Consider the following 17,585-nt stretch of genomic DNA (forward strand, 5'->3'; position numbering starts at 1 on the left):
CCCTGTCCAGATGATCTTTAAGGTCCCTTCCAAGCCAAACCATCCTATGAATTTATGGTTTTATATTCTGAGGCCTCGGGCTGAGGCAGCCACAGCCCCGGAGCCGGGTGAGGAGGGCAGCCGGGCAGCACGCTGTGGGCAGACCCGGGGCTGCGCCAGGATGCGGGCTGGGATGCGGCGAGCTGCGGGCCAAGATGCGGGGTGGGCGGGGCCGTGCCGGGCGGTGGGCGGGGCCGAGCCAGGCGGTGGGCGGAGCTCGCGGCTCGCTGGCGCCACCGTCGGCCGATAGGGGGCGCAGCTGTGCCGCCCGCCGCTCGCCGGGCCCGTTCCCTCCTCCGCCCCTGCCGGGAGCGGGGACCGCCGGTGGCCGCCATGGAGGTCAGCGCCGACTCGGGTCAGTCTGCCGCCCCCACGCCGCTCTTCTCCTCGGGACCCAGCGGGAGCCGCGGGCGGAAAGGGGGGAGGGAAAGGCGGGAGTGGGGGAGGGCGGTAGAGCTCCCCGCGGCGCCGGCGGGCCGGTGCGTGTGCGCGGCGGGGGCGGGCGGCGGGGACGATGGCTCAGCTCTTTCTAAATATAAAACGGCGGTGACGGGAGGGCGGGCGCTGCCGTGCCCCGCCATCCCCCGCGGTGGTTGGCGTCGAGGAGAGCGGCAGAGAGAAGAAGAAGGAGGAGGCGGCGGCGGCGGGAGGAGGAGGAGGAAGCAGCCGGCCCCGTGCCTGTGCCGAGCCGGCGGAGAGGGGCGGGGAGCGGCCGGGGCCGGGGCTGCGGCGCCTTTCTCACCGCCTCCCCTCCCTCCCCAGCTGGCAACATGGCTGCGGCCGCCGCGGCTGCCCAGGACGAGCTCAGTAAGTGGCCGCGGCGCCGGGTCGCGGGGGGAGGATCTCGATTCGGGGGCCGGGCCGGGAGCCGGGCCCCGTAGCTGAGCTGGGGGGGGCGAGACCCCGATCGAGACCCCGATCAGGATCACTCCTCGGCGTCGCCCCCCCACCTCAGCCACGGGGCCCGGCTCCCGGCCCTGGGCAGCCATGTCGGGAAGCGGAAACTTGAAGGCTGCGGCGGGCGGCCTCCCTCAGCCCCGGGCCCACCGCGGCCTGACCTTGCGGGGCCTCACCGGGAAGGAGCCCGCGGGGGTCCCGAAGCCGCAGGGGTGACACCGGCAGCCCCTGTACGCTTTGTTCCATCTTGTCACCTCCGCATCCCTCCCGCCGCGGTAGAGGATCGGCTCCTCCATGGCTTTAACGCCTATGGAGCGTTAAAGAACGGTTTTTCTTTCCCTGCTTTTCCTGCCTGGGCACAGACCCAGTTCTTAGACAACCGTGAAGAGTTAACAGCAAGGTAATGCATGACTCAGCCCAGCGAGAGGGCCTTTGGTTGCCCTGAAATAGTACTTGGCAGCCACCCCGAGAGGAAGGGCAGAAGAAATGGTTGGAGCGTGTTTGCGCTATTGGCTTTCAGTTCTAAGGCGTTTCTGTACAATGTGTCAGTTGGGGTGGATTTTGGGTTTTTTTTGGTCATTCTCGGTGTGCTGCTGTGTAGAGAGCATCCTTGTGCTGCTCTTTGTTAGGGGTTACTGGAACTAGGCTGGGTGGAATAAGGTAATGATAATGGTGGCGATGTCCTCTGCGTAGCCGAAGAGCCAGGATCTTGCAGTGGAGTGAAAAGGATCTTCCAGTTACACTGATCCTTGAATTGGAGGACAGAAATGCCAAGCTATTTATTCCATTGACAACTGGGATAAATAGTAATCATGTCTGTGACAAACCTCACTGCTGCTGTCATCCAAGAGACTATTCTGTCTGTTTTACGGTGCTAACACAATTCCCCTTGGTGAAGCCAGTCAGTGCGAGATCTCTTGCTTGTAACTCCTGCTTTTATCTGTGTGTAATCTAACTCCCCAGTTTCCAATCTGATCCTGCAAAAAATTAGTCCTCAGCCATGTGCCAGTTGCTGCACAGCCTTTTGTGTTAAGCTGCACTGGAAGGACAAATGTCCCTAGATTGAGATTCGTGTTAATAATTACATGATGTCATTCAGGTTATTTGACCCCTGTATCCTTCAGCATTGAGGGATTTTTATTGGTTTGGTTAGAAATATTTTTTGGAGGGGGGAGGAAAGGGAGTGGATTTTTTTAGTTTCGTTTGTTTTTTTACCTAGTAGCTCATTTGTCACTGAATAGAAAATGCTGTAGTCTTAGATAAAGATTAAAGCTAACAGGGAAAAAAAATAATGTAGAGAAAGAGAGGGAAACTGAACAGCCTCCAGGTGGGCCTACTGCCTTTTGATACACTTAAATTATTAAATTTTGGCATATTTGGAAATAAATCTGTTGCTTTTTAGGATGATGAGTAGTCCCAAAATAACAAGAATAATTACTGGTACTTTTAGATTGGAGAACCCGTTTTCCTTGCTTTATGTACATATGGCTATAGGCAGCTTTGATCTACAGCGCCAGTCAAACACAGAAACTCTTACTGCTTGCTTCAACTCTGTATAAGGGTGCTTACCATTTTAGAGGGCAAATTGTTTGAAGGCAGCATAAGAATGGAGATACGGTAGTTAAAAAAATTAATGCAAAATCAATAAATTGACCCTGAAGCCGTTAAGAGTTCAGATGCAAGAGAAAGGAAAGTTAATCTTGAGTAAGAATAGTTAGCCACTTGAATGGAGAGCCTGAGCCTGGCATGTTGCAAATATTTGGATTTCAGTATGCTATTCAAGCTTTATGTAAAATATTTTCTATAAAATGGAAGAACAGAATGAAAAAAGACAATATATCCCTCCTCCCCAAGACATTCCCAGCCCTTTCCAGTCAAATCTTTTAAAATAACCTGGTGACTGGCCTACTTTTACAAATGCCCCCTTAAGTGATTTGGCTGTAGGCACACGATGGGTTACTGGTAGAGCCAGGAATAGCACCAGCAAATCCTGACTCGCTGTTAGCTACTGTAATCATACTGGATATATTTTCTCCCAGAGTCTAATACCATTTGAACAAGAATTTGACTCCTATTTTAGTAGTGGCACAACAGGCGAGAGCTTTATTCTTCCTTCTGCATGCAGAATAGTGTAGAAACAATTGCTTAGCTCAGGGGGACTGAAGGGTGTGTTTGAGCTTTGGCTTTAGCAAGGGCTAAAACTATCCCTGTCCCTAAAACTACCCCTGCCATCCAGGCAGTGAAGCTGAAACGCTCCTGTGTCCAGCGCTCTTTATTTATCATAGGGCCTTGTGGAGAAAATGTGGGGGATGCTAACGCAATGTAATGGTTTTACAGAGCTCAGGTAATGGAAAAGATATTTTTTTTTATTTGATTTACTGAAACAGAGTTCTAGAAATGCTTTAATGTGGCAGTCCCACTAATCTGTCAAACGGACACTTTTCAGGAAAGTGAAGATAAATTCTGGCTTTATGCACAGAATTTTGCTGACCCACTCTGCTCTGTTTTGTGGAGGACTCAGTCTCTGTTTTTGGTTCCTAGGATGCTTTTGTGGTGATTACTTAAATTATGAAGTACAGTTAGCTTGACATGTCCTATTCCCCGTAGTTTCCTCCGTCAGTTTTCATAAAAAGAATGGTATGTGTTTCACTTGATGCTCAACTACACAAATATACATTGCTGGGGGGTCTGTGCAGAATAGCTGACATGCTGTGCATAGCATCTATGAATGCCAGAGGGAGATAACTCTTTTATCTTGCATAAGGACAAGCAGGAGAACCTGGGCACATGAAATGGAATTGCGCTTAGCTGGACCAAGAGGGACGCTTCTTTGATAAGAAGATAGATAAATAGTGAACTATCAACCTACTAAGACCAGGCATTCAGAGAGTTCACCTCCGTGATTTTAATTAAAAAACAAATATATATAAGGAAGGGAAACACCCTTGTTAACGGATGGAAAACATTAAGCTATTTATTTACTTTGTCCTTTCTGTGTCTTTCCCTCAGTTGTTCCCTTTGGCAAGCTACCTACTGTACAGCAGAACAGGAAGAAAGGGCATGTTGTTTCATGGCAGGCTGGGGTTTTGCTGTTGACTTGGGAGGCTGCAAGATGAGTTCTGAAGTAGCAAGTCTTAGAAATAACTCTGACCCTTTTATGGCCAGTGTTGCAGGATTTGGAAGTTTATAAAGCATGGCCTAGAGCCTTGCTGTTAATGATGTGACTTTCTGGTAAAATTTGCAAACGTTATCTGTGTGTTGAAATCTGTTCCTTTCCTTTTTTGCATGAGGTGTGGTGGTAAGTGCTGAAACCTGTATTCCTCCTTGTAGTTTTAAATGGAGACTGGAAAGAACCAGAAGTGAAACATGCGTTTTCTCACAGATAGGTAACTGCATTGCCATGGTAACTTGGGGATTTCATATTCCACATACACCATGTCTGTTGACACAAATTGTACGCTGCTTCTGGAAACAGGGATACAAAGATATATCTAGTTTTCCTGCCACTTTGGTTCTTTTATGTACAGCGAAAGGGAACATCTCTTCATATGCAATGCCCACTGTTAAATTCTCCATATTTACATTCATCCTCTTGTAAACACCTTTTTTTTTTTTTTCCCGAGAGAACGCCACAAAAAATGAAATACTGTGTGAAATACAACACAGCAGCATGGAAAGCAGTTGTGATTCTGCCAAAATACATGAATATCTGTTACAAATTTTGCCTGGATGCAGTTCATTCTTGGTTGTGGGGTATTTTTAATCCATAGCAAAATTTGACTGTCATAGCTGTGGCACACATATGGTGGTTCTAAGGCTACTTATTAAACCAGACATGATTTCTCAGGTGCTTTCTAATGCAGTGTGCAAGTCTGACAGAGACTATGGTTGGCACATAGCTCATAAGCAGATTCTGGGTGACGCAGCAATCTTTCTTTCAAGAAATTACTTCCAGCTTTCATATTTGTAAAGGGAAACTTGCAAGACTATCCCAAAAATAAAGAATTCAGTGATGCGCTGAAGGTTAGTAGTGATTTAATCTTATTTGAATTATTCCTTCCAACACGCCCTGGCAGAGCAGGGGCCTCTCCACAGTGGAGAGAATCTAGGAGGCTCACAGCGACCTCGCTGTGCCCTATGTTTTTCCGTTGCTTCTGATGTGTGAGTTTGTTCTTGGAGCGGTTTACGTAGAGCCCTGCAGGATTGGGCATGGGATTTTCCAGTTGTGTTTCCAGTAAAGTCCCCTTCCTTTCCTCCTTTCTCTCTTTCACTTTGGCTTTCTCACCAGCATAAGTAAAAATAAATCTTTTGTGGTTTTGGTTTTTGGTGTTTTGTTTTGTGTTAAATTCTCTGGACTGCATTGAAAGTTGGTCCTTTGCCTCTGACAGCGTGTTCTTCCCCCAGCCCCACGTTCACCAGAGTTGAACTGCAGTAGCTTGACTGTGGAAGTAATTTCATAAACATACATGATTAGCTATTGCAGAGGGTACTATAGGTGGGAACCAATAACAGGGAAATATTAGAGTCCTAAATTTGAGATGGGGTTTAAAGTGATATTGAGGAAGGAGAAGCCTTTGTAAAATCTGAGATCTCTTAAGTATTGGCTTTTCAGATGGGGATAAAGCTCTACTTTAGTAAATGTCACCCCTCCATTACTTCTTTCTTCCAGTGCTTCCAGAAAACTTTAAAAATTATCTCTAACTGTATTAGTCAACTTTTGAAAGGAAAAATAGGAAGAGTGTTATTGCGTGGACTGCATTTTAAGTTTAGTGGTGGCTAGCAAAGGTAAAGACTAAGATTCATAAAGCTTTCTAATTAAAATTTAGTGCTCTTACTGTTAAGTTGTGGTAAGATTGCTGTAGTAGTTAATTTCAGTTCCTACAGCTTATTCAAAATGGTTTGTGTCATCTTTTTTTTTTTTTTTTTTTTCCTATGGTATGAAACAAAGTGAGTTAGACCTCTTGCTTTACTGATTTTTATTATCATATAATATAGTGGCCTCCCCCTGAAATCACAACTGTGGGGTTTTACAGCCAGCAGCAGGGGCAGTAAAACTAGATGGAGAAGGTTTTGTCTTCATTCTTAAAAACTTGTGAAGTGCGTGATACGTGAATGTGAGATGGGCTGGGAGCAGACCCTTTGTCTGGTCTGATGCTGGGTGCCTGGTGGTTTGCTCGCTGGGTGAAGGTTGTGAGAAGAGATGTCAGGGAGGGAAAGGAGCTTTCCCATGCCAGCTAGCAGCTCTGCAACACACGTGGAGGTAGGACACTGTATCTGAGTCCCAGATACCATGTCCCCAGCTCCTCTCCTGGACTATTGTGCGTGGTGCTTTAAATCTCCAGGGTTGATGTTTTCCTGTAATGAATGCTGTCAGCTTGAGAGATGGTCTTAATTGTTAGTAGAATAAAAACTGTGGAGAAAATGGTTGATGTGCAATACTTCGGAAGGTTTATAGCTCTTTGTTTTCCTGTCCCGCTGCTATGGATACAGCCTGCACCGGCAGCACAGGAGGGTGCTCTGACAAACTCCTGACCAGTTGCTTAACTGCACCCAGGCAACTAGTCTCCTTGAATTTACTGGAGTCCTGTCGTGCTTATGGTTGAGGGAAGGATATCTGGTGCTTAGGGCTTAACTGACTAGGCAGCAGAGATGTGGGAAAAGTAATAAACTTATCTCACAGCCAGTGTAAACAAGGGGGTAGCTTGTTTTTTCTCCTGATCTCTATTAGTATTACAATTCTGGTTGCCGTTTGTAACGACAGAACGATGGAGGAAGCTGGAAATGGAGTAGATGCTTGCAATTCAGTGCCTTGCTGCACTTCCCATGGGCATGTGCACACTGGGTTTTATGCCTTTGGGAAGGTGTGTGCAGTCCAGTGGTTACAACAGATGGCTTTACAAACGACTTCACTCGTGTTTCCTTACACCTGGGTCTGATCTGCTACCATATGAAGGAACATGTTGTTGGAGAGGTTCCTCAGCTGGCTTGCTTGAGAATGGTGAGTCTGCAGTGATATCCTGGAGTTCAGGTCCAAGGGGAAAGGTCCGATTTTATTCATTGTTTGAGTTATTTCAGCTGCATGGCCTAAGCAGACCCCTACTGCTGGTGGGGTCGTGAGACACCATGGAGGCCCTGAAGAGGGAGGTCATTTTGTGGGGGGAGTATGACGTGAAAAGGAAGGTGAAGAGAGAAAGAAATTTTTAGGATTTAAAAAGAAAAAAAAAGGGATATGAGATACTGTGAAGTCATTGACTAGCTGACAGCCTGATTGTTGCATGAAATCAGTCTGAAACAAGAGATTGACTCTCACGTCAGTTTGCATTGTAGGTGTTGCAGAGTTTCAGCTTGTAATTTCCCTGACACAAAAATTTTTTAATCCTCTGTCTTTTCAACTGCCTGTCATATTTGCTCAGGAGAAAATAAAATGTTGGAAGTGATACGTTTATGTTTAATCTGCAGCTGGCAGAGGAATGATGCTGTGAGGAGTCTTAGTGCAGGGATAGCACAGATTTAAAAAGTAGGACAGTAAAGGCTTCTGCAGCTACACCATGGTAGGTTTGCTGGCTGCAGCTGTATTTGCATTTGAACATCCTTTTTGTTCACTTGAGTTCAGCCATACCCATTCACGCAGTCTTTACCTCTGCCCTGTACCAGTGCTTTTTTCCTTTTTTTGCCTCTGTAGTCCTTCACAGCCAGCTGGTGATCCTCCTCCACTGAAGGAGGGTTCTCCTTGGCCTCCCTCTAATCTCAGCTTGCAACAGGGTCACTTTAGATTAGTCTTTGCGAGGAATGATTTCCTCCTCGTAGGAGGTTTTAAGACCTCTAGTCCCTTCAAAAGCCCTGGGTCTCCTTGCTGCCTGTGAATCTGTCCTGCAGTGCTGGCATGGAGAAGAAATGCTCCTGATCCCATGCATGAGGACTTTTCTCAGTCTGGCTGTCGGGAATGCTGCTGTGCCAGGGAGGTTTTGCTTTGCTTCTGGTTTAGCTGTTGGGGCAGCTGCCTGCTAGCACCTAAAATAGGAACTCTTCCATTCTTTTTATAAAGACGGATGGTCCTCAGCCTTTGTGCTTGAGCTGCTGACAGAAGATTTTGGTCTCGTCTGTTTCCTTGGAATGATCTTCTGCTAGCTTCCTGAGAAAACAGATGTTATTGCTTTCCCTCCTTCCCCCCATTCTCTTGATCTCGCAGGAGTTGCAACTTCTACCTCTTTGCAGATGTAAAAAAAATTTTTTTGTGTGTTCCTTCCTGGGTTGGGGAGGAGACCTGCTGGCTAGGGAAAGGTGAATTTGTTATAATGCTCCAGCAACTTCGTAGAGGGATATTAGGAGCTTTGTGTTTTAAGTTACAGCAATATGTCCTGAGTTTCATGCTTGCGATTTTATTCCTATTGATGATAATGCTCTCTTTTTGAAAAAAGATAAACAAATTGTAACAAATCAGTAACTGGTTCAGTCAACATTTGTACAGATTTTATGGAAGACCTAAGTGGCCTAACAGAAAGTCATGGGCAGAACAGGTTACCTCATGTCAAGATGTCTTATGAATACTCCTATGAGTATCGAATTCAGCCTGTAACAGAAGTCGCAAGCTTTCAAAGAACTTGTTTGTTTCTTGTGCTTTCAGGTGTGCAGCCTGTTTATTTGTACCCAGCTGCCATGGTGTGGCTTGCCCCAGGCTTATGACTTCTGCTTTTCCTGGACTCTTCCATTTCTGCCATACTAACTGTAATTGGTCTTGCGTTCTGTTGTATGTACTTGGTGTTTTTGTGTGTTGACACAGTGTCTACAACGGTGGGGTCCCTGTACATGACTGGGACTCTAGGTTTAACAAGAATAACAGCAAGAATTGGCCAGGTCTCTTTGATCTCTGATTAGCTAGTGGAGATACGGAACATCATGGTCTGAATGCAGATCACAGCAAGCATATTTTCAAAAGTTAAGAGCCCCACAGCCGCATACCTTTGCTGCCAAAGCAGAAAAGGCGGGGAATGACTTGGAGATCCTAACCTTCATGTCACCTTTGGAGGTGTTCTAGCCTCTATTTGAGACACAGCGTGAAGCAAAGGAAATCTTAATTGCCTCTGACTTTGACCGGAGTGGTCTCCCTGTAATTGTGGAGGCTAGTACTGGAAGCTATCAGGCTGGTTTCTGCCATCAACATTTTTCTCAGATAGCATTAAAAATACAAGATGGATCTGTGCTGAGTGCTGTTCATATGGAAGTGCTTTAAGAATTGTGTGCAGCATTTCTTAAAAGCCCATTAGAGGATGTTCAGAAAAAGTTGTTCTCTTGCTACAGCAATTTCGATTTTCAATCAGTTTCTCTCTTTCCCCTTTTTAATTTTTTTTTTTTAACTGCAGATCAACTTGAGCGTGTGTTCTTGCGTCTTGGCCATGCAGAAACAGATGAGCAGTTACAGAACATTATTTCCAAATTCCTACCCCCTGTTCTCCTCAAACTGTCCAGCACACAGGAAGGAGTTCGTAAAAAGGTAAGGGTGCAATTTACCATAATGGTATGCTGTCCTAATCAGGGGGAAAGAAATGCCCCTGATGTATCATAATTTACTATACTTGGATGTCTTCTGCGGAGAAATTTACTCTTTGAGGAAAACTTGTCATGAGCCTGATACAGAATGATTTATTACAACTGTTAGGGCTTAAAGAGAAGAGTCATTGCATGTATCAGCCAAGTCTTTTGCAGATATGTGAAGGCTGCATTTGTTTCCACTTGAGGCTGGCAAGCTATGAGTTAGCCTGAGGCCAAGGCTTACTGCCATAGAGGCAGTTGCCGTGGCTTCCAGATTAGGGCTGTTGTGCATTCACCTGACTTTCGGCACATGTGGACCAAGCTTGCTTCTATGTGCGAAAGACCATGAAGACATACTCATTGATGTCATTCACCCATCTGATAACAGGAACAGGAGCAAGGACCAAACAATTTTGAAGATGTGTACTTGAAGCTGTGAAGAAAGGCATCCAACTATCTAGTGGAATTTTTTAGGGTGTTTTTATATGATATTTTTCCTATAAATTGGAATGTATTGTCTGTATTGAGCGTTGTGAGATTTAGGAAAGGGGAAGGGCTACTCCTTTGAAAATTAAATTTCAAGAGGCCTCTCAAAATCAGATAATACTCTTACAGTGTATTGTAGTTTTTGTGTTAGAATAAATGAATAATGAAATAAAACTCATTTCTTCTTCTGTCTATGTATTTAAACTATAGATTTTTATCTATACAAGATGATGATGATGATAATATAAGCAATTATAGCACTTCCGTGTAGTTCTTGGTATTTGTCAAATTCATTGCGGTCAAGGAAATTACTCTGATTTCTGCTTTCGCCATATCAGTGAAGGGAAGTTGACTCTCTCAGTACTCTGTTTTCAAAATAAATTCAAAATGTAACAAGAAGGCTCTGTATGTGGTGATTTATTTTTTTTTTGTCTGTTATTTTTTACATATCAAAATAATTTATCAGTGAGAGAGAGTGGTGAGGGAAAGACTAATTTCTTGTTTTATTCTGATGAACATCAGTGAAGTTTTACTGTGGAGTGTATAACCTGCAGGTAAATCTGTTCAACATGCACATTGCCTTTTTCTGTTACTTACATCAGAACTCAGCTTTTCAGTGTTCTACTTGCTCTTACTTTGCTGTTAATCTGGTGGGAAAATGTCTTTAAGAAGTCTGATGCATTTTCAAATGCTAATAACTTTTAAACACAAATACCTAGCTTTACAGTGCTAATTTTACTTGGTGGATGACAAAGAATGTGCCTATTGTTCAACTTCAGCTTCAAAATCATGTTAAGGCTATGTAAGTAAAATAAAAGCACGTTTTTTTACATGATCACTCAAATAATTGGGAAACTAATCTATTAATGTAGTTGAAATAGAATGGAAAGGGAGGGACAAACTTTTTATTCACCCAGTGACTGAATATGGCCTATGACAAAACTCTGCTCTCCCATGTCATGTCTGTCTCCTACGATTAGTGCAGTGGTTAAAAAAAAAAAAGACAACAACAAAAAAAGGTGTGCCAACATAGTTAATGCCAACATTAGTTTGAAAACTTACACCATTTCAATTGAATCAACAGTGTAGCTTTTGATAGTACAGGTATAAGAGTGAAAAAAAGAACATCTGTGTGTTGCTGATGAATTGTAGATCAATACAGTTGTTCAAAGACTTCCTTTCACCCAGCTTCAGAAGCACAGTGTAGTTCATTCAGTGCACCAGGTGGATTGACTACACTGTGATTTTACTCTGACTCTCCAGATTAACTTTCTTCACAAGCTTGTACTGCTAGAAAATAAAATTCCATTTTTCTTCCCGTTGCCTTAACATATTGCTTTGTTGGTCTTATCCCAGCCCTTAATTTTGTGGCTGTCAAGTCAATATTACTGTCTCATTCAGTAGTTTGAACTGATTGCCCTCATATGTTTTCAGCTCTAGGATGTAGTCTAGGTCATAGAATTACAGAGTCATAGTATGGTTTGGGTTGGAAGGGACCTTAAAGATCATCTCGTACCATCCCCCCTGCCATGGGCAGGGACACCTCCCAGTAGACTAGGCTGCGCAAAGCCCCATCTAGCCTGGCCTTGAACACCTCCGGGGATGGGGCATCCACAGCTTCTCTGGGCAACCTGTTCCAGTGCCTCACCACCCTGACAGGAAAGAATTTCTTCCTAATATGTAATCTAAATCTCCCCTTTTTCAGTTTGAAACCATTATGTCTCATCCTGTCGCGCCACTCCCTCGTAAAGAGTCCCTCCCCATCCTTCCTGTAGGCCCCCTTTAGGTACTGGAAGGCTGCTAGAAGGTCTCCCCGGAGCCTTCTCCAGGCTGAACAACCCCAACTCTCTCAGCCTGTCCTCATAGGAGAGGTCCTCCAGCCCTCTGATTATCTTCGTGGTCCTCCTCTGGACCCACTCCAACAGGTCTGTGTCCTTTTTATGTTAGGGGCACCACAGCTGGACACAACACTCCAGGTGGGGTCTCAGGAGAGCGGAGTAGAGGGGCAGAATCACCTCCCTCAACCTGCTGGCCATGCTTTTTTTGATGCAGCCCAGGATGCTGCTGGCTTTCTGGGCTGTGAGCGCACGTTGCTGACTCGTGCTGAGCATCTGCCAACATCCCCAAGTCCTTCTTCTCAGGGCTGCTCTCAATTCATTCTCCACCCAGCCTGTATTTGTGCCTGGGGTTGCCATGACACAGGTGCAGGACTTGGCCTTATTGAACTTCATGATTGTTGGCATGGGCCCACTTCTGAAGCCTGTCCGGGTCCCTCTGGATGGCATCCCTTTCCTCCAGCATGTCAACTGCTCCATTCAGCTTGGTGTCATCGACAAGGTTGCTGAGGGTGCACTCAATGCCACTGTCCATGTTGCCAACAAAGATGTTAAACAGCTGTGGTCCCAGTACCGATCCCTGAGGAATGCCACTTGTCAGTGCTTGCCACTCAGACATTGAGCCATAGAGCACAACTCTATGTGTGTGAGCATCCAGCCAGTTCCTTATCCGCTGAGTGGTCCAGCTGTCAAATCCGTGTCTCTCCAATTTACAGATCAGGATGTCGTGCGGGGCAGTGTTAAATCCTTTGCACAAGTCCAGATGGCTAATGTCAGTTCCTCTTCCCTTATCCACCAATGCTGTAGCACCATTGTAGAAGGCCACCAAATTTTTCAAGCACAGTTTGCCTTTAGTGAAGCCATGTTGGCTGTCACCAGTCACCTCATTTTCTGTATGCCTTAGCAGAGTTTCCAGGAGGATATTTCCACATATGTTGATAAGATTGCAATGTCTATACCTTCTTAATCCATTTACTCTGAAGAGGTAATCCCTGTTCAGGCCACGGTTTGACAGGTGACTTACATTCAACGCAGGATGTCTTCTACCAAATCAGTTACCCTAGCAGTGTTGCACAGAGAACTAATCTGGGGTAAATTCGCTCTGCTGGTTCTGATGTGCTCCAAGAAGTGTTGGTGCACTGGCAGCATTTGTGCCAGACTGGATACTGTGTCGCTTCACGAAGCCCATGTGAAGCCAGCAAAACCGTAAGAAGCAATCATACTCACAAGTGCAGACATTTGCCTGATTCAGGTCAGAGTACTGCTGGATGAGATCTTTAGTGCACTGATTTGGTATTATTGATTAGAGAAGCTAATCCCTCACACATACCCAAATCCAGCCATGTCTCTTTTCACCAGCCACCATGGGTACTTTGAACAGGTTCCTCAAACTCTGTCATAGTTGCATGTTTCTTTTCCTTCACAAAAAAGTGTGTGCAGACAGGTTTTTTTCCTCTCTAAAATAATGGGAATTTGTGACTGCTGTTGTAATAATTTTGCAGCAGCAAAATTTGGTGTCTGTCAGCATTACTTAGCTTGTCAGCTTATCTCTGGTCTCAATCGCATGCTTGTGGTCAGCTATGCAGTCTCTCTAGATTATATCTGGATGTTATTTTGTTTGATACCTAGTCATGGAGTGGATGCAAAGATGATGTCTTAGCTCATATGCAGCTCAGCAAGCATATGGTTCTGCAGTTTCCATGACAAACTTGATCACAGCAATTTAGCTGCTTTTTCACCATACTACGACCAAGGTAATGAGCCATCAAAAGCACAGGATGGTGTGCCCACTCTGTTTTTTTGACTTGAATTGCTTGAAGTCAACATACATCTAGGACTGTCTCTGTCAGGTTTTACTGGAGCTGAGCTGTCTCCGTTTAATGTCACTTATATTTTTGCACCACCTTACTTGAGAATCTGGTAGGGTTTGTGAGTGAGATGCAAATTTTCAGTGTGATTTCTCAGAACCCGTTGTTCCAGAGTAGAGATGGTAGTTTTTCAAATTCCTCCATTCAGGTATGGTATCTTGTTTAGTGGATTTGCAAGTGGCACTTCGCTGGTGCTATGCTAAGAAACTACTTTATGGAATTGTAGAATCATGGGATAATTCAGCTTGGACAGGACCTCAGAAGGTCTCCCGATCAACCTCCTGCTTAAAATGATCCATTACAAGTTCAGACCAAGATGATGAAGGTTTTATTGAGGTGGGTCTTGAAAAACCTCCAAGGATAGAGACTGCACAAACTGTCTGCTCCGCTACTTGGGAGCGCTCATCAAGAGAAGGTGCTACCACTCTGCACCTCTCTTGTTTCAAGGCACTCTGGCCCCAGCTCAGCTTGCTGTCCACCAGAGCCCAGGGCCATTCCCCTGGAGCTGCTGCCGGGTCCGTTGGCATTGCTGCAGGGCAGGCCTGCCCATTGCTCCTGCCTGACATTCATGGGGCTCCTGTTGGCTTCTCTTCTTGCCAGAAGGATTTCAGTTCTGTCTTGTTCCACTCCAAACATAGTTTTCATACACTTATGGGTGGATTGGGATTTTCTTTTTTTTTGTTACGTGTTGAATTGAAGTTACTCTACAGCCACAAGGTAGAGCTGCAATGCAGATTTCCAAGCCAGGCTCAGTTTAGAGGGATAATAACTAACTGTGTAGAAAGAACTGGTCATCCTCAGTGATTGTTTCTTCCTGACATTTCTATTGATGGAGGATATTGGTTGTGGCATGGTTTGGGACTTTTAATGTATTTGTCTTAACAGTGTCTTGAGACATGTCAGAGTGGTTTCAAGATAATACAATAAATGAGGGCTGCCATTTTCTTAGGAAATCAGGCAATCAGGAAGCCCAAGCTTGATTTGTCTATAATAGGCCTGCTTAGTGGACTGAGAGTGAGTGGAGCGCAAAGTAGTAAAATTTTTGTTTTCTTCCTGTCAGGTCATGGAGCTGCTGGTTCATCTGAACAAGCGCATCAAAAGTCGTCCAAAAATTCAGCTTCCAGTAGAGACGTTGCTAGTTCAATATCAAGATCCTTCTGCAGTGTCTTTTGTCACTGTAAGTGTCTGTTCTTCCAAGAATAGTTCCTGATTTACTTGTAACAAGCAGAATGCTCTTTAAAGCCCTTGTATTTAGCTTTGTAGGTTTTCCTAGCAAGTATGTTATTGATATGAGGTTGATGTTTTAAGAGATTTTTTTAAATTAAACTTTATAGTCTTGTGTAGGTGAAACTTAGTTTCAGAAAGCAGCTACACTATTGATTCTGTTCAAATTACGGATATTTACTCTTGAAGTTTTGTGAATGCATGAATTGTCATTGCTTGTATTGTAGAGGGTCTGTTATATTGTTAGAAGCTTCATTTTCCAAGCAGCTATCAATCCTTATCCTCATATGTGCAGGATCAGGGTGTTACTTAAAACTTCTATATTTCTCTGACCACATGAGAAACTGAATTTTCAGGTGTTTTTAGGGTCAGGACCTTAGCTGAGCAAGAAAACATGAAAAAACCTGATTTTATAGATGGGGAAACTTTACTAGATGTTTTCATTCAATGTAGTTTAAAAAGTGAATATAGTTTAAAAATGTTTTTGTGAAACTATGAAGACAATTTTCAACTGTGGTAGTTCTGTTGCAAATCACCATAATGAAAAAAGTGATAAAATCAGAGGGAAACTTTCTGTCCTCCTCATTTGACTATTCAGTCATATGTGGCATAAATGGAAAACATAGCATCTTAGAAACTGATGGAAAAATACTTAGACTTGAAACAGCAGTACCACAGAAGTAATCTTAGATTGTCTTTAAGCAAGTGTGGTTATCTGGAGTTCACCTTTTCGAAATGGCCGAAGGTTTCTAGAATGCATGTGTTCTGTACAGCAGTAAAAGAACCATCTTCTTTGAAGACAAACTTGACATAAACTGTGCTTTTTGCTGAACATGTCAAAAATCAGTTTTCATTCATGTGTCTGAGTGATGCATGTTGTTGTTCTGTGCCTTCAGGCTTCATAAAATTTTAACAAGTGCCATCTACAAAGAAGGGTGCTGCTTCCCACTTCAACACTTCTTTCACCCAGGTCATTGAACACATAACTCTTATCTCTGCAGTTCCTGACTGGATTTGAATCAACGTGATAGCAGTTAGAGCAGTTAGGTAGTCCAGTGTTCAGTATTGCTCTGCTGTGCTGTCCTGTCTCTGGGCTCTGCTTGGATTACATTTTCAGCTTTTAATTACAATGATTTCAAAACACATTTTCAAGAGAACCCTTGGCTATGCTGCTGACTTTGTATTTATTCAATATTGCTTTCATTTCAGAAATAGGTAAGAGACAACATTACATTTGCTTTCCTTGAAGCTGTTGCTCAGGTAAAGCTGCTCTTGGTGAAACTGGCGGCGAATAAGAGTAGCTAGAGAGGGTTTTCCTCCTTTTAAAGTGAAGGCTCAGCAAGACCTACTCAGAAAACCCTTTCCAAGGGTTTAACCCCTTAATTAACCCTTTATTAATCCTTTAATAGCTGTCAGTCCAATGAGCCTTAGAGTTAAAAAATTGGTCCTCCAAACCATACGTGGTTTCCAACACCCAATTATGTAATATAACATACAAGAAGAGTTTAAAGAACAGATATTTCTTTTGCACTGTTGCAATACTGTGTGTTTTTTCTACTCCTTTAGAATTTTACCATAATTTATGTTAAGATGGGATATCCCCGTCTGCCTGTGGAAAAACAATGTGAATTGGCTCCAACTCTTCTCACTGCAATGGAAGGGAAACCTCAGCCACAGCAAGACAGGTATAACTAGCTTATTCTTGGAGTGAATTGTGCTGATATTGTTTTAGTAAAATAATTGTATCATTTGATAAAAGGTTATTTTTTTTCCTTGGTGATATCTTCATTGCTTAGGATGTTCTTGGCTTGTACCATTTGTATCAGCAATTCAGTAGTTCGGGTGGTACAAGAATTCATATAGTTTAATATCGTAATAATATACAGGATCTGCAGCAGCAGACTCTGTATAAGAGGCCTGTGTTATGATGGTTATGCCTGTCCATATCCCCCATCCATCTTCATCAAATTCTGGTTTACAGCTTAAGGCCAGACCTTCAGTAAATATCCTCTGTCCAGCAACAGGAACAGCAGTAAATGTCTCAGATTTAAAACTTTAAATTTCTTATGGATGAGACGGTCCTAGAGTGTATTTTGTGGCATAATAAGGAAACATTAAAAGTCTGGACAAAGGCAGTGATTTTATCTTTCTAGATGTGTGTGTGTGCATGTATACAGATGTATATGTTCTATGTTAAGCGCAAATCCTAATTTATCTTCTGCCTTCCATTTTTAAGTACATCAGGTGGCAAATAGAGGCCATAGAATTGTGAATCAGTTTAACTTCTGTTAAGATTTTTTTTTTTTTTTGCTGTTAGGGACCAGGTTTGCTTTTAAAGGTTTCTCTCTTGAATGTTAAGAATAAACAGGTGTGTTTTTTTTAAATGGTTGCAGTAAATATAATTGTTTTTCAGCCTAATGCATCTTCTAATACCAACCCTTTTTCACATGAAATACCCTGCTGAACCACTGAAAGCAGCAGCTTCTCCATTTAATCTTGCTGAAAAACCAAAGACTGTACAACTGCTTTTGGACTTTATGTTGGATGTTCTTCTTATGCCTTATGGGTAAGTAAGAGTTAATACCAGTCTTCTCTAGTATTGATGTGTTCTTTATGTGTGAACCATTACAAACTGCATGCCTGGAAACTCATTTAAAATATGCTGTTATTTCCTGGCTCGAATGAAGCAAGTTACATGGTTCAGTAA

At 43.7% G+C, this 17,585-nt stretch overlaps 1 protein-coding gene across 3 annotated transcripts in view; it reads left to right on the forward strand.

Moving 5' to 3' along the window:
• The first annotated feature begins 289 nt into the window (after positions 1 to 289).
• ECPAS (Ecm29 proteasome adaptor and scaffold) overlaps positions 290 to 17,585 on the forward strand; it is a 69,024-nt gene continuing 51,728 nt past the window's right edge. The window contains exons 1-6 of one of the 3 annotated variants that reach the window (XM_054184836.1): positions 307 to 394; positions 802 to 846; positions 9,297 to 9,427; positions 14,715 to 14,831; positions 16,445 to 16,563; positions 17,292 to 17,444. In XM_054184836.1, coding sequence (XP_054040811.1) covers positions 373 to 394; positions 802 to 846; positions 9,297 to 9,427; positions 14,715 to 14,831; positions 16,445 to 16,563; positions 17,292 to 17,444 — 587 coding nt within the window. In that variant the 5' untranslated portion in view covers positions 307 to 372. Of the gene's footprint in view, positions 395 to 801; positions 847 to 9,296; positions 9,428 to 14,714; positions 14,832 to 16,444; positions 16,564 to 17,291; positions 17,445 to 17,585 lie in introns of those variants that run through there. The other 2 variants (XM_054184837.1, XM_054184838.1) reach the window with 2 other exon arrangements.

The sequence above is a fragment of the Rissa tridactyla genome, chromosome Z, assembly GCF_028500815.1.
Source record: "Rissa tridactyla isolate bRisTri1 chromosome Z, bRisTri1.patW.cur.20221130, whole genome shotgun sequence".
NCBI classification, from domain to species: domain Eukaryota; kingdom Metazoa; phylum Chordata; class Aves; order Charadriiformes; family Laridae; genus Rissa; species Rissa tridactyla.